Here is a 25,016-nt window from a genome sequence, read left to right on the forward strand (position 1 = left end):
TTATGATAAATTTTGGTTATCTCCCTGTATAATTTAACCTCAAGCCAACTTTTGGAGGTTAAGTGAATTCTTGATTTGGTTGGTTTAGGTTGTGATAAACAGTAATATTTGTATTTTGTATAAACATTTTGAATTTTAGCTTCATATAAAATAAAAAAACTTACGAAAATGGCTGAAATGCTGAAAGAATTACGAGAAAAATCTCGCAAAAGGAAAATGTTGTTAGCACAAACAGTAAGTAAAGGAATATTTTGCAAACCACATCTGATTTTTTCCTTTTAGTTTGGTGTATCTGGTATTGATGAATTAAGAAGTGTATTAGGAACCGGAGAGACTTCCCACGAAAAATCAACCAGCAAAGAAAATGCTGGAGAAAACGAAAAATATGGTTATAAAAATAAGGACTATACAGATGAGTTGATTTACAAGGATTCTTCTCTGTTTTTAAAGGTGTTTATATTAAATTTCAGTAATGTGTTGCATATTGGTATGTTTATATGTTGTCCCATATATTTCATATCCATATTATTTATGATTCTGCTCGAGTCTATTGTTGTTTAGTAAGAATTCTATAATAAAAGATATAGGTAGCAAGTTAGATTGTAGTGACAGTTCCTCATACTTTTGGATTTTCTAAGTTTGAGAGTTCACCAGTGCATCTTTCAAGCAGTGAAGCAGGCCATATTCATGGTCTTCTTTTTCTTTCAGTACCCTGTCCAATTGTTGAATGTTGGCGATCATATTGGCAATAATAACTTTGTTTATGCCGGCTCTAAATAAATTAGCAGTGGTCTCTTAGTCTACTTTTAATAATTATTTTTTTAAGCTTTAGCATCATTCCTTGACTCTGAGGATTTATTTTGATCTATACATTGAGCTAATTACAAATATTACTAAACAATAATCTGAAGTTTCTTGTATACTAAGCAAATAGATAGATAAGCAAAGTTTTTCCAGATAATTTGGGTTAGGTTTTTTGGTGAATACAGTTTATATTTCTTAAATTAATGAAAAACAAATAACACACAGTTTAATTATTTTGTTGATATATCTAATTTTAATAGAGTTGACATAGTTGTGTTATAATTATTTTGTCATTCTTGGTTAAAAAAGCAAATGAAGATGTTTCTTTTGTACATAGAATAATAAATAGAATTGAAGTTTAAACAAATGTTTTAATAATTTTCACACAAATTGTTGTCATCATCCTTTGTGTAAAAAATTAATCAAATACAGTTTTGTAACATGTTTTATGATTTGAGAAAATAAGTAATGTCTTTAAATGAACTCTTAAGATATGCTTGCATGATTTTCTAACAGACTATTGTCATTTTCTTTGCACAAAAAAGGGTAAAAAAGGGATTCAGACAAAGTTCTGTAATAAAATTCAAGATTTTTGAGAAAATAAGTAATATTTCTTTAAAAATGGCAGTAATATTAGATAAATTTAATTGAAAGTGCATGTCTCAAGATGTATTTCTAGAAATTTCCACTTTATCAGTCAAATTTAGTGGATTTTACGTTGTATAGGAATTAAAAGGGCTGAGTAATAGGGTACAGTGAATCAAATTATTTATTATGCTGGTAATGATATTAGTTTATTATTATTTGAATTCAAAATTTAATTCTATTGAATTTTCAGGGAACACAATCTTCCAATCCTCACAATGATTACTGTCAACACTTTGTAGATACTGGTCAGAGGCCTCAAAACTTCATTCGTGATGTAGGTTTAGCAGATAGGTTTGAAGAATATCCTAAGCTACGAGAACTTATCAAGTTAAAAGATGAACTCATTCAGGAGACTGCTACTCCCCCTATGTATCTTAAGTGTGACCTAATGACTTATGACTTAAAAACAATTAATAGTAAATTTGATGTGATATTAGTGGAACCACCATTAGAGGAGTATCAAAGGACTATGGGTGCAACAAATATGCAGTTTTGGAGTTGGGACCAAGTGATGAATTTAGATGTTGGTGAAGTGGCTGCCCAAAGAAGTTTTGTATTTTTGTGGTGTGGGAGTTCAGAAGGGCTAGACATGGGGCGAGTTTGTTTAAGAAAATGGGGTTTCAGGAGGTAAATATTTTTGTGACAAAATGTTTTTGTTATTATAGAGCGTTTCACGTTAAGAAAATAACATTAGGCTTATGGTGATCAGTGTTGCCAAAACTCTCAGGCATGCGGTTTAAAAGATTGTCGATATATTTTTCAAATTTCCATTTTCAATTAACATTTAACTGTAAAGTCAGAATAACAACTGAAGAACCACAAAGCCTTATTATCATTATGTAGTCTCAGAGAAAGACATAAAATCGCTGACATATGCACACCATATTATTTTAAGTTGCAATTAGTAATTAGATATACACATTCCAAGCGGTCCGTTTATTTGCTTTAAATCTTTAATAGCCGGCAAAGTGCATGATTTAACTAAGCAATATTTTCTACTAATTTCTATGATTCATGGTATATGATATTCTTACCGAAAAACAAATAAACTGTCGTTACTATAATTAAAATAAGATAAAATAAAATTATCTTTTGTAAATACTATTTATTTAATTAAAATCAGTTTCCCTACTTTTCATCTCTTGTTTCGAGTGGACACTTTTGGTCAATTACTTACGTTAAAAAACAATTATTTAATTCATGTCTGTGAAAACGAAAATACAAATTATACAACCCTGAATCGTGCTTGTGTTCATCGTGGCATCGCTGCGCTTCTATCGTCCATAAGAAATACTTGGCCCTATCTCCGCAATGTTATTTTCTTAACGTGGAATGCTGTATAGTAAGTATTATTTGATTTAATTTTTAAATTTATGCGAAATCAATTTGTTATTAAGAATGATATAAAAAAATTTATGGAATGTAAAGTATATATTAGTGCTAGCCTAAAAATTAACAATTTTTATATAAAGGTTGCAATGGGCACATAATTAAAAAACAAGTAAGTTTTAGTTGCTAGTAAATTAAGAAGCCACCTGATTGACATTCATATTCTTGCTACATATTCCATCATATTCAACCATGAAAAAAACCAGGAAGAAATGAATGATATAGAATTGGGCCCAATTCTATTTTGATATAGAATTGGGCATCAAATTTAATTTCATATTGTTTAAATAAGAAAATGCATTTTTAACCCTTTCGCTCATGCATTTTTGTTTTTTAAGATACAAATTTGAAATTTGGTAGGCATATTCTTTTAATTTTTTAAAAATTTTTGGCCTACTCAAAATAATTCCCTGTTACCTCTTTTAAGGGATGTGAATTGTACAGTATATTGTACACTGTGAACAAACAGTGTATACGATCTGTACAATATATTACACATTGTGAGTAAATTGTAGTAGCTCTTGCGACTTTGGAAAACAAAATACAATTAAAAATCATAATATATCTGCAACTAATTATTTATTTGTATGATATAACAAAACAATTTTGTTTTTTTGAAATACATAAGTGTATATTGCACTTTTTACACACAAAATTGGTTCTAGAACCACATTTAGGGAATTTGCACCTAGAAGAAAAGGATTTGTCATCTATAATTGGCAAATGACCAAATCCATCCAGCCTTACTTCTGCTGCTGGTCTAGTTTCTGTTTCTTGTTTTTTCTGTGACAGAGATGACGTCGATTCTCTTGTATCCAAAGGACGTCTCCGTTTTCTGGAGAATACTTTGTCTGATTTTATCAAAACTTCAGCGACATCTGCCCTAAAATGAACCAAATCCAATATTTTCTTGTCCGGAATACCTAAAGCAATTGCCTTTTGCCTGTATTCCAGCCAGGCATTAGAACAGGCGATATCGATACTATGTGTAAACATACAAAGTGTCACTTCCTGGAACAAATAAAGGTTCTGTATAAAGTAATCAAAAAGTCGCATTTATCAACTCTGCCCATATGTTAGTTATATTTTTTAATTACTTCAGGTCGTTTCACATAAATATATTGTTTCTTATTTTTGTCCCACCGTTTACATTCATCTTCTTTTCCTATATACTTTTATTGTCAAACCACTGAGTGAGAACAACTTCTCTATCACCACTTACATATTGTATGGAAAATCCACAACCTTTCTTTGAAATCTCCTTTTCAAGCAGCAAAGGCGGTTTGCTAAACCCCTTGCTGTTCAAGTAGCATAAATATTTTTATGCAGCAACAATTGCAATAAATTATAATTGAAAAAGTAGTTATCGAAAAAAAGTTGAACATTTGGTACTGCAATTCTTTCAGATAATTTCAAAACTACTGACGCTGCTAATCCAAAAACTTTTAATTGATTTTTGTTCAATTCCGTTGTAGCCCCTTGATAAATGAGAAAATCATAAATTAAACCATTGGAACCACACAACTTGGCTTTGGCTTTTTTGTCACATACTGCTTAACATTTAAATGTGTCCTTTGAAGGGTACAATTTGCTCGTCTACGCATAGTTCAGTTTCGATTGGCAAAGATAAGCATTTGGATCTAATTATGTCATACAAAGGTTATACCTTCCAAAAGCTATCCTGATCGGTTTCACCAACATTTATTCTTTGGGTATCTACAAAATATAAATGAGTCCTTAGCGAATAAAACCGATTTATTGGCATACTTTCAGAAATTTGTGGTACTTGTAATTGTGGGCACCAATAAAATTTTATATGTGGATAATGTAAATTACCCATCAGTATATGAATTCTAACAAATTTTTTTAGTTCGCCTACATTTGTTGAAGCAAATTTTTTCATATTGTGAACTGCAAACAAGTTTGTATTTTCTACCATTATTTCAAATAAAGCAACTGTAAAATATTGTCTAAAATAAAAATATGGACTTTCAAGCTCTATGATATCATCTTGCCGTTGAGTATGCCAATTGATGTACTTTGGTGTTTCATAGCGGTCAATTTTGCGCCAAATAATATCTTTCCTTTTACTCAAATCATTGTTTGTCAAGAATCTATCAATAATTGTCTTACTTGATTACTACTCTTCGTTTACATTCCGATGTAGTTGCTCCAACATCTTCAAGATGAGGTGGTCTTTCCTGATTTTCAACTAATTAGCCTAAAAAAATAACAATTAATTTATTTCACAACAGTTAAAAATCACAAATACCTTCTGTATGCTCTAAACTTCTTCCCTCTCCCTTGCCATCAACAGCAGAACAACTAACTTCCCCGTTGTCTGTACTGCTTTCCTTCAACTCATTATCATCATCACTGCTAACTTCTTCCTCCTTATCCCCCCAACCATAATCGTCATTGTCGTCATCACTAAGCCCATAGCTCTATTAGTTGTTTTTCATTTAACAGCTTTCTTTTACTCATTTTTATATGTATTTTGATACTGCAAAATGAAGTATAAACAACTGTAAATAATATCTGGTTTTGTAACATACCTGTATGTTCACACTGTTCAGTATACTGTACATTAATGTTACTCAAATATAGAAAAAACAAACAAACTTATCGGAAAGTGGACCGTAAATGCAGCAAATACAAGTGTTTCTAGTCATCAACAAAAATATATCTGACATTTACAACCAATCTGTAAATTATTAAAAGCCACCTTACATCCAGAAACTGAAGTAACCGTCACAGCAACCTACTTCCTTGAATTTCATTTTTTTTACTTTAAACTAATCAACGCTAGATGGAAGCAACTGTTTGAAATTAAAACTAATATGTATACATTATAATGTACATTGTGAATAAACCGGATAGAAGCATGATACTATGACTAGTATCATGGATAGAAGCATCTGACAACGTCATTTTGATGTCAGTAAATTGATGTACAATATTATGCTGTATACCGTGAGCGAAAGGGTTAAAGTCATTTTCAATTCATAAGTAAAAAAGCCAAACAAAAAGAATTAGTTGCATAATTATTGTCTATTACTAAGATATTTGATAGTTTTCTGTGTAATTCTATTACATTTTAAGTTTCCTGTGGAGCAAAAACCTTAGTGTCATGGTTAGGTTCATTGATTACATTATTTCACCTGTTTCTGCATAAGAAACATTTGAAGAAGCTTTTGCTATGCTAATTTTAAACACCTCATTATAAATAATTAGTTAAATAAATCAAGGCAATGAAATAGTGATGGGAACATGTTGTGTCTGAATCTAAGATGGGAAAAGTATTAATAATTTGATAAAATACAGTGTGTAGCATTCAATAAACCAGATGAAAGAATTATGTAGAGCCAAATTGCAGTAACTTTGACTTCTGTAATCAAATAAGTATACACCAAACAACAACTATTAGTTCTTTTTCAACTAATTTCAACTAATTTTTCTTGTAGATGCGAAGATATATCATGGATCAGGACAAATATAAAGAATCCTGGTCATTCTAAAACACTAGACCCCAAGGCAGTATTTCAAAGGACTAAAGAACATTGCCTTATGGGTATTAAGGGTACAGTGAGACGATCCACTGATGGTGATTTTATACATGCCAATGTAGATATAGACTTAATAATTTCAGAAGAAAATGAATATGGCAGTTTGGAGAAGCCAGTTGAGATTTTTCACATTATTGAACATTTTTGTTTAGGTAAGAAAGTTTTTCTTGTTGGCTGTTTCAAATAATTCTGTGACTATGAATAACACAAAATCTTGCATTTAATTTTGAGGGTGTCGCCAGTTTGAGACAATTAACACACATCACTCTTTTCTTAACTGTTCATTATATTAATTTTCAGTGTTTTTGATTTAAGACACATTATTCTTCACACAAAGTATTTCGTCTCTATTAAAAATTGTGTATTTATTTACATTACACATTAGGATTATTAAAAACTATTATGCAACCATTGTAACAAACTGGAAGCAACATAATAGTGCAAGGTTTTGGCACACACCTCGCACATTTGTGTGATAATGTGATAAAAAGTTACTCTATAAACCAAATTCCATGAATCCCTAATTAACAGGTTAACTGCGTTCCCAAAATATGTCAACCAAAGAACAGTGCGTTACCGGTCCCCGGGACCGGTGGCTTGACGCGAATACGGTGCGTTACCGAACGTCGGGGACGGGCAGTGACGTAATTAGTTTTTACATCTTTACAGTTTTATAATATAAATTATACGAGTTTTAAGATCAGTTATTAACAGTAAAAACATTTTAAAACTTACCATTGTCATTCGGTTTTTGATCAAGTTTCATATTAAGAATATTTTAAAGTATCAAGACAGCTTACCATTTTTTACAGATTTAGATTAAAAGATCAAAACTTCTTAATATTTTATTAATGTAAATGATATTTGAAAACAAAAAAACATGTAAACTAAATAATATTTATTTCCTTAGTTATTAAACAAAAAAAACATAAAGTTTCAGGAAAATAAAAGATTTTTTCGTAGTTATTAAAAAAAAACAATCAAGTTTCAGAAAAATAGATTATTTTTTATGAATGCTATTAAAGCAAGATAAACACATTCCTGGATGTCCAGGACATTCATTGTAGTAACTTGTTACTTTTGTCACCATATTACTTGCCTGTTTGCTTGAATGCGTTTCTCTTAATTTATGATAGCATCCTTGGCATTGTCTTCTCCTTTTCTTTCCAGGTCCTGACGGTTTAACAAAAGTATGTGGAACTCTTTTGGGAGGTAGTGGTGTTTTTGTGTGCAGCTGTAGTAACAAGTAACTCCTGCGCCAATCTTCTTCTAAATTCCATTATAGTGTGATGTCCTCTCGTGGGAGTCACTATCCGGGTAGTTTTTAGACAGTCAGAGACAGAGTTCAAAATAAAAATAAAACTTTATTGTCTTCCTTAAATTAAATTGACAAAAATCTTATGTACATATTTACAATTTGGTTTAGTCTTCTCAGTACCTGGCCTATTTATTCAAATTAAGTTTGACCTGGTCATATGAAATTAGTCTTATCGGCAAGCGAGTGTGTATTTGAAATTTTACGGGAATGTTGTATCGATTTAATAACAGCGGACGATAGGTACAAAGAAAGGAAAGGAACTCAACACGTCCCTTAAGTGATTCGGGTTAATAGGACACTCCTCGACAGTCTCAACACGACTGCTTCAGAGTACGGGTAGTGAAGAGCTCAACACGCTCTTCGGGTAACGGCGGTATGGGACGGAACAACTTGTGAACTCAACACGTCCACAAGCCGGGGTAGGGAAGAAGAGAACCTTCAGTCAACACCTGTCGATTCTGCTCTATGAGGAAATGTTGCGGTTTATATAGCGGAGCTTGGTAATTAGTTTTGCCCTTTCTACTGTCGATACATTCCTACTTCATGGGTTGGTTCGCGCGCACGCTGGTTTAACGGTGATGGCTTGGACTCATCGTTACAATAGATAATGTTGTGGATAATCTTGTTATAAACAATCCAGGCATTTACAATAGATGTTCCAAGCAAACATTCAAAGGCTAGTTTACGGTACCATTTTAAACTTTTTCTTAAAACGGAATGATAAGAACTCATCTGATCACTAAAGTCTACTTCTTTTTTTGCTTGATTGTAATCAATAATTGCCTTTGGTTTCAATACAAACTCACGTTGCCAGTTTCGCTTTCCTGTTGGTTCTAAAGTAGTTGTATGGGTTGGATCAGTGCTTAACATCAGAACTGGCCGTTTGTCCATCCGTTTTATAATACGTAAGGAGTTGTTCTGTGTACCCCAAATTTCTCCCTTTTTCATTTTTTAGGTACCGTTTTGGGAATACCTCTTGTGTTGGACCTCAGGGTTCCACAATAAATTATTTGTTTTTTGAATAATGATTTGGCTAAAGGTAAACTCGAGTAATAATTATCAGCATACAAGTAGCGATAGTAGCCATTTTCGAATTCAACATGTTCAAGAAGATCATACACTATCTGCTCACTCTGAGCAGTATTTGCATTGGTAGTCGTATTTTGCCGATCGGATAGCCAAGCGGGCTGGGCGGCTGGCTTCTCTTTCGCTTCACTGCGAGAGATGTCAGTTCAATCCCCAGCTCGGTGAACAGAAAACAAAAAGGCTAACGCAGCAGTTTAAAATTCTAAATGAATCTGCGGCTTAGTCTAGAATATGCTGGTATCTGATCGGCCTATGGTGGAGCAGTACGGCAAGAGATAAGGGCTTGCGGCTGTACTTTTAAAACTTCCTCTAACTTATAGAGCCGATCATCTTTATTACACTGGTGATTATTACAAAAATGAATGCAACGCATCAGTAAAAGGAACCTGTCTCGTCTCATGGTAGTCGTAATAAACTCATTCCTGAACATGGGATCTTTCGACCAATATAAATTTATTGCGGGACCATCAACTAATCCCATAACTATACATATTGAAAAAATAAAAAAAATCAGTTGCCTGTAAAGTCGGTTTTACGGGCGAAGATTTTACGTGACAACGTCTTTTTCTCGGTAGAATATTTATTGATATGAATATTATTAAATTGCACAATAGGAACAAGGAATTGAATGAAAATTGCACAAATTTTAACTATAGAAATATATTTTGTTTACTAAAACATTGTACATGTAAACTTAAACTTAACTAATTTCTATTTGAGTGATTTTGTTGAGGATAGGACGATGATAGGAGAAATATGAAATGAAAGGAAGTGTTTCTGCTGTAATGTGTCTTGAACGCCAAGAACGCTCGAGAAAGACAGAGACACAAGCACGGAAGCACGCACCGATTCAACGCGCCTAATTCTCTAGTGCTGCGCGCGCAGCGGACCGATCATGTTTGAGTGGGAGAGAGACGCAAGGCATTCGCCGGTCCGGCGGGCCTCTCTCTCGTTCGGTGACTCACTGTAACAGACGTGAGCGGGCGTTACACTTTTTCATGAATGACTCCGAGCCACAACCTAATTTAAGACGTTGTCACGTCAAAAAACGTTTCAGTTCGGCTATATCGCAGTCAACCCAGTAACGTATACATGATTTTGATCGATGTATATTTAACAACATTTCCCGAGCAAATCTATTTGTTTCAGTGACAATATTTTGTAAAAGATCATCGGTTACAAATAACTTGTAAGCGTCTATAGGATTTTTTATTTCGTTAACGTTAAAATTTAATATAGGCATATCTTGATATTGATTCAACTCACCAGTTTCATTGTCACTCTCACCTATATCATGCCACTCGTTTTCATCATCATTTTCAGATTCTGACATTTTTTCGTTATCAATTTTTGTCTCATTATCATCGTCGAATAAATCACTCTCACTTACATCACTGTACGATTCATCTGAAGAAAGAACATAGTTTTTGTCGATTACAGAATCGTCTGAATCAAAAGGATCGTCCCGTTCATTTTCACTGTCACTATTTGGCAACTCTGCAAGCTCATGGTCTCTTAAATCAGTTGGACTTTGGCGCGAATTTACAATACTTGGGTTATTTTCGTCATATTTTTTATTTTCAACTGAAGTACTCGGTTCGTTACACTCTACAGTTTTTGTTTTGTTTGTATCAGCTGTTTGAGCTAAAAACAAAATCTTTTTAACGCGAGATGACATTTTTAGACTAGTAAAACCACGTAAAACATGGACGTAAACACACCTATTGAAATACAAACGATACTAAATGTCGATTGACTGCGCAAGCATGCAGATATATAAATATGCACCGGTCCCGCAGGACCGGTCTCGCACCCGAGTAATAAATTGTAATCTCTGTGCGGTACCGGCACCCAAAGCCCGGTACATTTTTTTTAGAAATGTTTAGAATCTTAAGACAAGTATAATGCTGTTTTTAGCATTTAAAACAAACGAATATTAACGAAGATATGCCTTTCGCAATTTTTAAAAATTTGCAGTTTTCACACGCCGCACTTTAATAATAACGAACACCGGTCCCAGGGGACCGGTAACGCAGTCAACCTGTTAAGAGCTCATTTTTAAAATATGTATATTTCATTGTGTATAATGTTTTATTTAAGGAAGAAGAAGACTACATATATTTGGCAGAGATAGTACAATCCGTCCAGGATGGCTTACAATTGGTCCTGAATTAACAAATTCCAATTTCAACTCAGACCTTTATTTAAGCTATTTCACACCTACTAGTCTTACGACCAGTTGCACTGATAGAATAGAAGCCTTAAGACCTAAGAGTCCTCCAGCCAAAGGCAAAGGAAACAGTGGTGGTAGGGGCAGGAATAATTTTCCAAGAGGAAGAGGACGAAGTCGCTGATGTGGATTTTTTAAGATTGATATTTTTTTTATTAATACAATGGTTCTTTTTTACAACTGTCTGATTTTAAAATCATATGTGATATTTTAAGCTGGAGTTTCAGTTTAATATTCTTAAACATTAATTCAGATGTCAGATTTTAAAATAAAAATTTAATTGAAGTTGTAATAGAATAGGCAATAAAAGGCATTTGTGTAACTGTGGACATATTTTACTTTGCAATATTTTTACTATTTACTATATTTGATTCCAAGTCAATACCCTTACCATATATTCCCCAGGAACAATGTAGATTCGTCCTGACTAGGGACACAAGAGAACACATTACTAATATGTGTCAAATTATAGAAAAATCGCAAGGACACATATTTGTGCTTTGTTGACTAAGTACTCCAAGGTCTTCAATACAGTAAAATAGGATAAATTGTGGTATATATTTAGGTAAATGGGTACGCCAGAACATCTAATTGATTTATTACAAGAAATGTATGTAAATAGTACTGCGAATGTAAGATTTAATAACTTGCATTCGAAAAACTTCAAATTGAAATCTGGAGTTTAGTAGGGATGTATAATATTCCCCTTTTATGGAATGATGAAGTGCGATAGAAGGTTAAGGAGAAGAAAGAGGTATGCCAGGTCTAAAAGAGAGGAAAATAAGGATATAGTTAGAAATACCCGAGGGGATGAAAAGGTTTTACAGCATTGTCAAAGCAAAGGACTCCCGTGCGGCAGATTAAGACTGCAGATGGAAGAGTGTTAATATCTGATGTTGAAATAAAGCAAAGATAGTATGAGTACCTTAGATTAATAAATGAAGAACATTAGATGAAAGACAGATTTAAATAGGTTGAAGACTGGTAAGACAGTAGGACCTAATGAATATGATATATGAGAAGAATAGTTTGGGTATATGCCATAAAGGAGGACAATGGATGCCTTGTTTGCTTTGAGACATTTGATAGAGAAATACGGTAAGCATAAAAGAATACCAAAGTAAGGATTTGACAGTAAGTTTTTCACTGATGATTGGTTTGCATCAAGGCTCTTCAATGAGTCTCTATCTGTTTAATCTTGTTATGGATGTACCAACAGACTAAGGTAAGGGAGGGGACTCCTTGCTCAATGCTCTTTTCGGATGATATCGTGTTAGTGGAAGAGAGCAAATAAATGTTGCCCGACAAGTTAATGGGTTGGAGAAGGGTTATTGAAGAGAGAGGACTTAGGGTTAGCTGAAAAACGGAGTATAGATGGTTAGGAGGAACAGGAATGATGGGGGACAGAATTGCTTGGGGAAAAACTAGGACGAGTAGGAAATATTTTGGCTCCTACATAATGGAAAATGGTACACTAGATCGAGAAATTGTCCACAAAATAGGTACAAGCTGGTTGGTATAACTGATCGAAAAAGTGGTGAAGGGTTGAAAGGGTAGATATGCAAGAGTGTAGTTAGGCCTGCACTGGTGTATGTGTACGGCGGTGAAGTTTGGCCTATAAAGAGGGTGCAGGAAAAGAAGATGGAGGTAGCTGAAATTAAAATTTTATGGTAGACGTTGGGTAAGACTATAAGGGGCAAGATCAGGAACGACGTGATTAGGGAAAGTGCCTGGGTGACTACAGTCTCAAAAAAGGTTCAAGAACAAATACTGCAGTGGCTTGGTCACGTCAGACATAGAAATAAGAACTATGTGGGACAAAGGATAGAACTGTCAGAAGTTGAGGGAAAGAGAGGCAGAAGAAAATCGAGGAGAAGGTGGAAGCACTATATGGCAGAGGACTTGAGAGAGAAAGGTTTAAATAAAGAATACACGATGGACAGAAATAAGTGGCGAAGAAGCGTAAGAAACAGCAACCCCTAAAAAAGAAAAGTTGAGAAAAGAATAATTATATCCACCTTATTTATTTAAAAAGACTTTTAAACTTAAAATTGTATTTAACTGCTCAATTAGTTGATTGTGGACGCCAATGGTTTAGATTTTAATTTCTTCGCTCAGGTTTTGTTTTTTTTTTGACACATTCAATTTAAGGATTCTCTTGTGAATATCAGTTGTAAGCATTAATTTCTAGTATTTGAGAATTTATCACTATGGTTTATTCTATTCCGGAAAGGGTAGATAGCGTTTCGTTGTAATTTATGAATGACGTCAAGATAAATACGACAGAAGGAAGTATGTTTTGGAGTTAGTAAAAAAATTTCAGGAAGCTGGGAATGTACTTGGGTAATAAAAAACGAGAAACTGAGGGAGAGCTTGTAGTTAATGAACCTAGTGTAGTCGCAGTATTGTGATATATTCACCTATATTTCATGTTAAGTACAAGGCAAATAACATCTGGAATCAACCGAACTAGCGTTCAAGCCATTTTGAAGAACAAATTCTATCCATATAAAATATCCTCTTAACGTAGGAACTTTCGAGATGATTATGACCGCCGCGCCGTTGACGATTTTGTGAAATAATCAGTGAGCTAACAGTTACCGATCCACAGTTTCGCTTTAATATATTTTTTTTTCCGATGAATGCACTTTTTTTTTTAAATCGTCGTATATACCGATATTGGTCTGATTACAACCCCAGAATTTATTATAAGGTACATATACAGCAACCTTAAAATTAAATTTATGGGCTGGTATTTTTGCTGTTCGACTTGTGGGATTACTTTTTTTTACTAGGCAATTTGACTGGCGAAATGTATTTATGATCACTGGAATACGTGATTAATTCTGCCTTGACTGATATTATTAAAAACGATCAACAATATGGTGAAAATCATTTGATTTTTCAACAGGACTGTGCTCCTTCGCATTCATCATCATCGTCATCAATGGCGCTACAACTCTTTGTGAGTGTTTGCCGCGTTTACTATTGCCTTCCATGTTTGTCGGTCCTGTGCCAGTAATTCCCATTGTCGCACTCCCATTTTCTCTAGATCTTCTTTGACTGCATCTTTCCACCTTTTTCTAGGCCGCCCTACAGACCTTCTTCCCTCTGGCCTTTCCCAGAACACATTGTTTATAAGGCGATTGTCGTTACTGCTTATCACATGCCCTGCCCATCTGAGTCTACTGGCCTTTATATATCTGACTAGATTTTCTTTTCCGAATAAAGACTCTAGCTCGTTATTGTATCTGCCCCTCCATTCATTTGTCACGCTGTGTCTGCAAGGGCCATATATCATTCGAAGAAGATTTTACGTTTCCACTCCTTCGCATTATGCTTTACTTATTCGTCAATATTTGGACAAAAATTTTCCACGACATTCGTATCTTTAAAAGATTTACGTCAACGAATGCCTACGAAGTACGAATCACTCCGCAAATGTTTCGGAATGTGCAAGAATGTTTCGAACAAACCTTTATCATTGTATGGACTCCGGAGGTGATCAGTTTCACTATTTGGTCTTGGTCAACTAAGAAATAGATATACGGTTGAATGCTCGAATAAATGAACTTTGGAAAAATTAAAGGCAAATATCGAGCACAATTTTAATAATCAAATCTTGCCCAAGTACTTTCGCTTTCTACAGCATCATCAGGGGCATCTGAAATAAGCCAAGAAACGTTTTTTTATTTAAATGAAGAAAAATTGATTAACTTCGATAAAAAACGAAGTTAATGGATGATAAAAGTTTTTTTAATTAACGTTTTAGACTTACTTCGTCAAATTTGGGCTATCCAGCAAGCGCAGAATGTAATAAACATAAATTTAAACATAAATTGTACATAAATTTACATTTTAGTGTAGTGTTATGTACAATTTATGTTTAAATTTTACAGGTTTGCTTAAGAGATGAAGCCACATTTCAAATTATGGATGACAAGGCCCAGTTTGTCCAAAGACATCCAAGGAAAAATTTGAAAAGGAGCAATTAATACAATTAAACATTCCACCTCAGTAATGATATGGTCGGTGATTAGTGGCAAAGATATGGGACGTTTGTATGTCATAGAAGGAACCATGCGACACAGGGCCGCCGCTACCATGTGTGCCAAGTGTGCATCGCACACGGGCAGCCAACAATAGGGGCGGCCAAAAGCAGTCCACTGATGATAATACTTTTTTAAAACGAAAATAACTTCAAATAATTAAATAGTAATAATTCAGATAATTCTGTGAACTCCAAACAATAATAATTATTCAGTACGTGATAATACTCAAATGCGTTTTATTTATCATGTATACTTCTTTTTTTCATCCTAATCTAAAAAAAAAATGTCAGAAAATATTATTTATTGTATTAGCTGCCGCCCTTTTGCAGGTGCAGTTATAAAGCAGTTTCGGGAATACTTTTTAATTCAAAGCGGCTGGCGGCTTTCGGACTTCGGTTATTTGGGATTTCACAAGTAGATACTTTACAAGAATTTAGGCAAGTGGTTGTAAAGTTTCTGTTATAATATTGTTCCTATGGTTATGTTTATAGATGGGTTATTATGTCTTATGTTCAGTCTTAGTTGAGAATTCGATGAATTTAGACAAGTTTTGATAAACGATTTTGTTTGTAAAATACATTACTTAGTGTGCCCGTTTATTTTGCACAGTAGGTACTGTATTTCGAAGTAACGTCGAGATCAGAGCAATTTTATTCGTATACGCGTTACGGCTACATATTATTTGGAGAAACATTATTTGGACAACTTATTTGAAGTGTTTTGGATTTATTTTGTTAAATTCGCCCGGCTTCGTTTTTAAGTGATAAGTCCTAGTGATATTCTTGAATGTATTTACGAAAATAATCTTGTATCAACATTTCCTAACTATAATAGTACGTATATTCCTAACTCTACCTATTACTGTAGCTACGGGTGAGCGTTCGTTTTCAAAACTTAAGATTATTAAAAACTATTTGCGATCCTCAATGAAGCAGGATAGACTTTCTGCTTTAGCAATGTTATCTATAGAACATGAAGTGTGTGCGACATTGGACATTAAAGATATTTTCAAAAAGTTTTCCGAGACGAAAGCCCGAAAAGTGCGTTTTTAGTTTTTTTATGTGTTTATGTTTCTATTCACGGATTACTTTAATTAAATGGACGTTTAAATTAGGATATTAGGATATACATATTCTGGACGTTGGATCATGGTTATTAAATTAGGATAAACGGCATTTAAATTAGGATATTAGGATGGGATATTAGGATTAGGATATACATTAGGATAATATATGGACGGTCATAGAGATTAGTCTAAATGTTCAAGTAAGTATTTATCTATTTACAAATTATTATTGTTATATTATGCATCCTCTGCACATTTCTTTAAATAATAGTATGTATGTCTAAAGTGTTGGAAGGAGGGCGGCCAATACCTTAGCGGCGGCCCTGATGCGACAATACCAATATAAAAGGGTTTTGCAGACAAAATTGGTTCCACAAGTGAATGAATGGTTTGGTAACAACCATAAGATATTTATGCAGGATGCAGCACCTTGCCATACGGCTAAAAGTATTAAACATTTTTTATTAGAACAAGAAATTCCGCTCTTACCATGGCCCGCCAACTCATCAGATATGAACCCCATTGAAAATGTCTGGGAGTGCCTAAAAAGGGAGTTAGTCTAGCAAATAATTACCAATAAAGTTCAGTTGATAGAAATATTTATTTTCCATTGGAATCACACCGAAAATTAAAAAAAAAATCGCAGGAAAATGCATATACAGCATGTCTATAGAAAATGTCACACTGAGAGTGCAGTACGGGTAAGATACGGCAATGCTTTTCTTATGGAGAATAAACGCGCAGGGTTGTCGGTTTTCTCCAGCTGTTGATTGCTCATTGTCTCACAGGACCGGCTTGGATAAAATGCATCTGCCGGCAGTACGAGTAAAATATTTTATATCATGTATACGTATACAGTAGAATAAAAAGGCATCGATGAGTTATTGACAACGAAAACTATGAATTTTGCATATAAAACGTCAACATGAGATATACAATTGAATCATATTCATAAGAGTAACATTTGAACACCTCTTTACAAGAACAACATACAATAACTGTAGTTTTAATGTTTTACATAAAATAGAAAAAACCTACTTGGAAAGTAGGAAACTTGGAAATTATATTATTTATAGATATTATATATAATATTCAAATTTCCAATTCTTTCATAGAAATTAGATTTTTTCTATTGTATGTAAAATATTAAAAATACAGTTATGTTGTTTCTATAAATAGGTCTTCATTTCTTTTGTAGAACTTCTGCTACAAATTACCATCATTAACATAATCACCTAAATATGGCCATAAACTTGTTTGTCATAATTAGTATTTGATAAACTCCAAGCTTCCCCTATTTCACCCCCTACCCATCCTAAGGATGGGTAGGGGGTGAAAGTGCTTTTGGAAAACGAAACTACACTTCAAAATTTAGTCCGAGTTTCAACAGAGAGCATGGAGTCCCATAAGTTTAAATCCGGTGAATTATTTAACGGTTGCGCTAAACTCGTAGTGTTAAATGTGTTGTGTTTTTTACAAAATACGGAACAACTTAATGTAAGTGCTGCTGTAAGACGTACTTCGTTGATGACTGGTGTTAGCGAAAGAAGCATTTACAATTTCAAAAAAGAAAAAGAACAGAGTGGAACGTTGAAATCGCCAAAAAAACGTAAAAAACGAGTGTGTCAATCAAATTCTAGAATATTCACATATGACGAGGGTGTAAGAAGTATTCTACGGAGAATTGTTGATGCAATGTGGAGCGAGAGGATATTATTCATTGGCGCCATAATTATTTGAGAACTATACGACGTTTGCGAAAAGACCATTGCAATATCATATATTTGGACGAATCGTGGGTTAATGTTGGCCAATCTATAAATTACGAATGGTGCGATACTACGATACAAAACAGTCGTGATGCTTTTCTCAAAGGTTTAAGTACTGGCTTAAAAGCACCTACTAAACGAGGTCCACGATATGTTTTATTGCATGCAGGTTTTTCAGGAGGTTTCCTTCCTGGCACACAGCGTGTTTTTCTGACAAAGAAAAATGATTGCGACTATCACGATGAAATGGATGCCGCATATTTTGAGTCGTGGTTTAAGGAGACATTAATATCAAATTTACCAAATAATGGTCGCAGGAATGTCATTGTAATGGACAATGCATCGTACCAGTCCCGTAAAGAGAGATTCCCTAACAATTCCTGGAATAAAGCTGCAATCAAGGAATGGCTAGTGGAAAAAGACATTTTTTTCGAGGAGTGTTATTTGAAATCCGAGCTATTAGAAGCAGCGCGTGCTTTTAAAGATCAAAGATCAATACGATAAGTATCATCTTGATGAGTATGCTTCACAACATAATGTTTATATTTTAAGGCTTCCTCCATATCACTGCGAATTGAATCCTATAGAAATGGTGTGGAACCAAGTTAAGCGATATGTAGGTACCCATAATACCACTTTTAAAAACGACGAGGTACGCCAGTTGACCGACGACGCGTCACAGAGCAAAATTGGCGCAATTATGTCACTCATGTTGTTGAGAAAACGGAAACTGAGATGTGGACTGCGGACAACCTGCAAGATGACGTAGACCAATTGATAATACACGCGAACACAGGGGAGAGTAGCGAAAGCGAATCCGACATCTCGGATGTAGAGGACGACTTTAGTATAATTAATTGAATATCTGTGAGTAACCTCGATTATTTTACACTGTATAACCAATAAAATGCATTTACCAGTCCAATCAGAGTATGGGCTTTTCGGATATTGGGCTGGGTGCACGGAAATCGAGTTCCCGGAGGTTCCACCCTGTATATTTATAGCTATCAAGAAATGTAATTTAAAATATATTTGTTAGTTTAATAAACTATAAATATAATTTAATGTTAAATAACTTACACTATAAACTTTATACCTGCTCATCTGGTCAAGTGTGGGCAAGGAAAACCATTATCCCATATGGAATAACACAAGGTTTCGCTGAAAACTACCAGGTTGCTATGCCAAGGAACTAGGTAAACTTATGTTGTGTGTAAAAAGAGTTACCGGAGGTTCCACCCGGTATATTTATAGCTATCAAGAAATGTAATTTAAAGTACATTTGTTAGTTTAATAAAGTATACAGTTTTATAATAAAATTCTCGCTAAAAACTTAAGGTCTTTTTATTCAAATTCATGCCTCTTATTTGGCTACTTGAAGGCAATTATGTTATCAATATATTATTTTATAATAAATAACAGAGCCCGGCGTAGAGATATGGGTACGGTTCTGTGACTACCACTTGGACCTGTTTGTATCGCCAAGCACAAGGCGTGAAATCCGGCAATTGTGCATTCCTATATTAGCCGTACTGCACTCTCGGTGTGACATTTTCTATAGGAGAGTGGCTGCACTGCTTAAAGCCAAGGGTGGCTTAACAAAATAATAATGTTATAGTAAAATATTGTAATAATTTACGTTGTTTTTGTTCAATAAATATGCAAAAAGGTTACTACTATTATTTGTGTTATGTTTCTTACTTATAGCTAACATTGTTATAATTATAATTGATTATAAAACACAGAAAACTAGAATTTGCTAAATGAGTCTAGTAAATTGAGCAGGAACTGTATGTTATAACCGAAAATAGTTAAAAAAAAAATATTTTCTAAAATATTTAAATTACGGGGTGGCCCTAATTTTATATTCGCAGTGTATTTATGCAGCTCTTCAAAGGAACTCTGCATTAAATCTAAAGTTTTATTGCGATTTATATTTTTGGTCTACATGTTCGAATGTCATCTTTTACTCGTTCAGTTTAATCAAAGCGACCTTAGATCTTTTTCTGCTTAGAGCTTTTAAAGCACATAAAACAACTGTCAGCTTGAGCTATGAATACAATTTATTTTACAAAACTTTTTAATAAAGGTCCAGCTATTGTTAGATTTATGAATTAATGTCAAAATCACAGCATTCTATATTTTTACTAAATTACTCCAAAACAATTTGGCACTGAGAAGTATTATATTTCTGAACTTCGTGACTAAATTAAATACCAAGTGTTACATACAGCTGAACTCGTATTGAGTTAAGGATTCCAATAAGAATACAATATACAGAGTGTTGTATTTAAAAAACCAGAGTGACCAATAATATTAGAAAATGGTTAATCTGGCAACATTGCAAGCATCAAATTTGAAATCTCAGTATTTCAGAATAGGCGTATCCCAGTTTTTGTACAATTCGGACCATTCATTTAAGAAAAAATTGGGTGTTTCAAGACTTTTGGTCTACTCTGTATATTTCCCATGTATGTTTGAATATTCATTTTAATTTTTTAGCAACTCTAGCCATATCCCTAACTATTGGTGAGCAGTTTATTTCAGGTTCTTCTATTTAACTTACTTACTTCCATGTCTATTAAAACAAAATCACAAGTATGGCCCTAAAAAAGCCTAATAAAAAGACCTGATAACACTACCAGACAAAAAATTTTCTACAAAATAGATTAAAATAAATTTTTACCATTTTAGTTGCGTTCCAATAGTCACCGAGAGTTAAAAACGCACTCAAATTTTAAGTTATCGCAATCGCAAAAACTCACAGGTAACAAAACTCACTATATAAATATTTTTGTCTTTTGAATGTAACGCGTAAATTTATAAAAGTAAAATAATAAAATAAAAAAATGGCCTGCAATTTTTTACCGAATCGAGTACTTGACGTCTATAAAAATTCCGATACCCTTTCGGAAGCATCAGAATGTGGTACTACTACCTCAGAATGGACTTCGAATTGGGACTCCAAGGAGGAATTGAGAGACCTTCTTTCGAAGCTGGGACTCAAGGAGGTGTCAGACCTGCATCAGGAACGGTTCAGGGTCGACAGAAAGAAATTGGAACAAATGTTGACAGGTATGTTATACATATTATTATTGTAGATATATCCTACATCAGATCTTTATTCTTTGTAACATAATTCTTCTTTTTTAATAAATCTCTACTTTCTTTATTTCCATCAAAGCTATGTTTAACTCATTTTGATAATATCTTTAGACTTGTGCCATTTTCAGTCTTGCCATCAGTTTCGTGGCTGTCCTATTCCTATATGTTTCTTCTTACGCTTGGTTTATATTTTAGAACTTGTGATACTCATTTATTTTGATTGATTCTTTCAATATGTTCTCTTCATTTTCACGTGTTTTGTTGTATTATATTATTCATCGAGAATACATTTAATTTGGTTTTTATATCTTTATTTCTGATTTGATCCTTATTTATCCTTTCATTCATTCATTTCGGCTGATTGTATTCTTTGGCTTCCTTACTCTGAAACCGTCAAATTTCACTACCATATGTTAAAACCGGTGCTGTTATTACCTTATAAAATTTAATTTTTGTTTGTTTTCATGTTTTATTTTGGAATGTTCTTTATATTGCGCCACAAAACTTGTTAGTAATGTCTTTTTCTCCTTCATAACTTATATCAGATCCTTAAAAGGTGATCTTGGGACATTGTTCTCCAGGCCCTTCATTTATTGTTATCTTATTTATATAGGGTACCTATTTTCCTTTAAAAGCCAAAGCTTTCGACCTTTTTATCTGATATTTTTAAGTTATAATTTACGTACACAAGTCTGTGTACGTAGGTATAAGTTTGACTATAATTATTTTGCTCAATTAATTTTAATGGAGTTAACAAAGTTAAATCGGACACTCACTACTATCAGGTACACACCTGGCAGGTACACGCCTCGCCTGTCAGGATGAAGAGCACACACACTCTTCAGGTATACTATGATAAGTTTGTCAGTTCACTATTCTGCAGAAGATCATCTGCTCTTTTTCTCCTTATTTCTTAATTTTTGCGAAACGTAAAAACAGACGAAAGACACGCAAAGATTGGTTGCAGACTGAAGAAATAAATTTACCCATATCAATTTTCTTAAATGAATTAAGACATGGACCATCTGACTATAACAATTTCCTGCTCATGAACGAATCAATGTACAAAAAGTTGCTGTCACTTGTATCTCCCTTGATTGAGAAGATACACAAATGAGAGCAGCTATATCCCCACTATAGAAACAAGAGAGATGCTGTATACAGGAAATTAGTGAATAAATTGAAAGAAATAGAGCCTGAGACAAACGAAACCACGTCAGTATTTCGTGTGGGGATATAGTTGCTCTCATTTATGTATCTTTATTTTTAACAAAGGGAGATACAAGTGATAGTAGCTCGTCGTACCCTGATTCGTTTTCGTTTATGCGCAGGAAATTGTTGTAGTTAGATGGTTCATGTTTTAATTTATTATATGGGTAAAATTTCTTCTCTGAGAGAAAGAGCAGATCACTTCTATTTAGTATATTATATCGTGTATTGTATAGAATAAAATCGACGTTTAAACAATGGCGCCGTTATTTTTGACCTAAATCTATATTTTTATACCAAAACTTAATTTTTTTCAAGGATTCGTTCTGAAACGAATTACTTTACTTTTTATTTTTTGTTTATCGCGAACTGGCAAATTTGTCATGTCCTGAAGAGTGTGTGTTGTTTTTCTCATCCTGAGACATCATGTCGCATAGTGACTATAGCGATTGTATGACCTAATTTTATGTCTCCTTAAAAATTAATTGTACAAAAATGTCAGTTATTAATTATTAACTCCTTTTAATAAATACAAATATTTTGTTTTAATTATTTAACATCGGGACAGCGCGTACGCAGTCCCGACTACCAAAAATTACGCGCCCGAGTTATCCGCATTAGGGATAATCGCAGGGGTCAGCCTAACCGATGTGCAATGGAAAGGCCTCACCCTGGGGGAACCGCCTTGTTGATCACGGTAACCCCTACGCCAGGTAAGTATGCTTTTTCTTGCTCACTCTGAGGTACAATTGAATCAAAGCGACAATAATTTTCATAGTACGCTACTGGCGACATCTACTTATGGGTAGAGCAAGTAGAACAACAAAAAAATCAATAATAGAATTTGATTTTTAATATCTAAAATATTATAAGCTTGTTACATCGACATTAAGTTTTAACTAAATTTTACTAATTAAATGAGTGCAATTAATAAATGCCAATAATATCGTAGGGTGTAAAAGTCGATTTCAGGCAATCAAAGAAAATATCCGTAAATCAAGTCATCACAGAAACGTATCTCAAAAATATTAACACCGTTTTCAGGTTTTATTTAAAATTTGTAATAATATGTCCAAGTTATTAATACCTATTACTCCCTAAATAAGAATCAGTTTGTTTTGTTGTTCATCTATTTTGAAAATTGTATTTTCAAGAGTTCTAGCAAAGAATATAGACGCATATGCGCATATTGAGATACGTTTCTGTGATGACTATACGCATACATATTTCCTTTGATTACATTAAATCGACTTGTATGCCCTATCGTATTATTGATACCTATTTATTAATTAAACTCATTCAATTATACCCAATTTACGGCAGGGAAATTCTCTTCTACGTAATAAGGAAAATTAAGTAAAAATTTTATAATATGTCGATGTAATATCTTTATAATATTTTAGATAGTCTCAGATATTAAAAATTCTATTATTAATTTTTTGTTGGTCTGCTTGCTCTACCCAAAAGTAGATGTCACTAGTAGCATACTATGGAGATTATTGTCGCTAAGATTCAGTTTCACTTCGGAGTTCGGAGTGAGCAACAACACAATCACTATGCAATAATTACTAATGTATAAAGCTCCTATGCCGTCTGTAAGTCTGTAACTCACCCAATTCCAATGCACAATGCACTCCATAATTTGCATTTGCATTGTAAATCGGTTAGGCTGACGTATAACTCAGGCGTCAGGCGCGTAATTTTTGGTAGTCGGGACTGCGTACGCGCTGTCCCGATGTTAAATAATAGAAACAAAACATTTATATTATTATCAGAGAACAACTGAACACACGTGTGTTCGGTTATTCTGTTATTATATTCCACAATGACCACAATAGTAAGAGAGAATGTAATTTTGCTCAATTATTTTTTATGGCGACAACAAAGTTAGGACAGACATTTCATTTTCATTCTCATTATCTACCAGGTACAGCTACGAAATAAAAACTCATATTGAAAAAGCCAGAAGCTCTTTCAACAGCCTTAGGAAAATTCTCTGCCCGATTCGATGTTACGTCTTAACTTTAGTGTCGCCCTCTATGGAGTAGAAATCTGGAGCCTTACAGAAGATGCAATAAAACGATTGGAGGCATTTGCAATGTGGTGCTACAGACGTATGTTGAGGGTCTCATATATACACCACACAAGTAACGTAACTATTCTCCAGAGGCTGAGAAAAGACAAAGAAACTATTAACACCATAAAGAACAGAAAATTGGCTTACTTCGGCCAGATCATCATCATCAGTTTGGCGCTACAGCCCTTCGTGAGCCTTGGCCTGCTTCAAAACATTCTTCTCATCCTTCACTATCGAGTGTCTGTCTTCTCCAGCCCCTCACTCCAATCTCCCTCAGATCTTCCTGTACATCGTCCAGATATCTGAGTTTAGGTCGCCTCCTTCTTCTTCTTCCGACCGGCCTGTTTAGCATAGTTATTTTAGTGGGATCACTCTCATCCATCCGCATAACGTGGCCCACCTTAGGCGGTTTATTTTGATGGTCTTCACAATATCTGCATCACCAAAAAGTCTATAGAGTTCAAAGTTATATCGCCTTCTCCACAGACCCTGTTCGTTTACTCCGCCATACATGGTCCTCAATATTTTCTTTCAAAGACTCGCAGTAACTCTTCATCTCGGGTCGTCATTGCCCATGTTTCCGATCCGTATGTGAGCATTGGGCGTATTATTGTTTTAAGTTTTCACTTTGTTGCGACCAGATCATGCGTAATAATAAATACCGAATTCTACAGTTGATTCTACTAGGCAAGATTTT

At 34.0% G+C, this 25,016-nt stretch overlaps 2 protein-coding genes and 1 non-coding gene across 3 annotated transcripts in view; 2 read left to right on the plus strand and 1 right to left on the minus strand.

Moving 5' to 3' along the window:
- The first annotated feature begins 75 nt into the window (after positions 1 to 75).
- Positions 76 to 11,363, plus strand: LOC140446966 (N(6)-adenosine-methyltransferase non-catalytic subunit METTL14-like). The gene is made up of 5 exons (XM_072539559.1): positions 76 to 234; positions 283 to 450; positions 1,643 to 2,079; positions 6,306 to 6,559; positions 10,912 to 11,363. Exons 1-5 carry the CDS (start codon positions 169 to 171, stop codon positions 11,163 to 11,165), a joined length of 1,179 nt encoding a protein of 392 aa, XP_072395660.1. The 5' UTR covers positions 76 to 168; the 3' UTR covers positions 11,166 to 11,363.
- A 9,248-nt stretch (positions 11,364 to 20,611) lies between these two features.
- The window catches only part of BicC (protein bicaudal C), a 635,428-nt gene continuing 631,023 nt past the window's right edge, over positions 20,612 to 25,016 (plus strand). The window contains exon 1 of the mRNA XM_072538136.1: positions 20,612 to 21,003. Within this exon, the coding sequence (XP_072394237.1) occupies positions 20,778 to 21,003 (226 nt within the window). The 5' untranslated portion in view covers positions 20,612 to 20,777. The remainder of the gene's footprint in view (positions 21,004 to 25,016) is intronic.
- LOC140447065 (U1 spliceosomal RNA) lies at positions 22,801 to 22,963 on the minus strand. Its single transcript, XR_011951565.1, has one exon. It is a non-coding gene; the product is annotated as a U1 spliceosomal RNA (small nuclear RNA).

This window comes from Diabrotica undecimpunctata, chromosome 7 (assembly GCF_040954645.1).
Source record: "Diabrotica undecimpunctata isolate CICGRU chromosome 7, icDiaUnde3, whole genome shotgun sequence".
NCBI lineage: Eukaryota > Metazoa > Arthropoda > Insecta > Coleoptera > Chrysomelidae > Diabrotica > Diabrotica undecimpunctata.

What these genes read in the sequence shown, in the direction of transcription:
- LOC140446966 (XM_072539559.1), top strand. Translation starts at nt 169, where the DNA reads ATGGCTGAAATGCTGAAAGAATTACGAGAAAAATCTCGCAAAAGGAAA. An exon ending in AAATGTTGTTAGCACAAACA is followed by an intron (nt 235 to 282) that starts GTAAGTAAAGGA and finishes TTTTCCTTTTAG; the next exon opens with TTTGGTGTATCTGGTATTGA. An exon ending in AGAAAATGGGGTTTCAGGAG is followed by an intron (nt 2,080 to 6,305) that starts GTAAATATTTTT and finishes TTTTTCTTGTAG; the next exon opens with ATGCGAAGATATATCATGGA.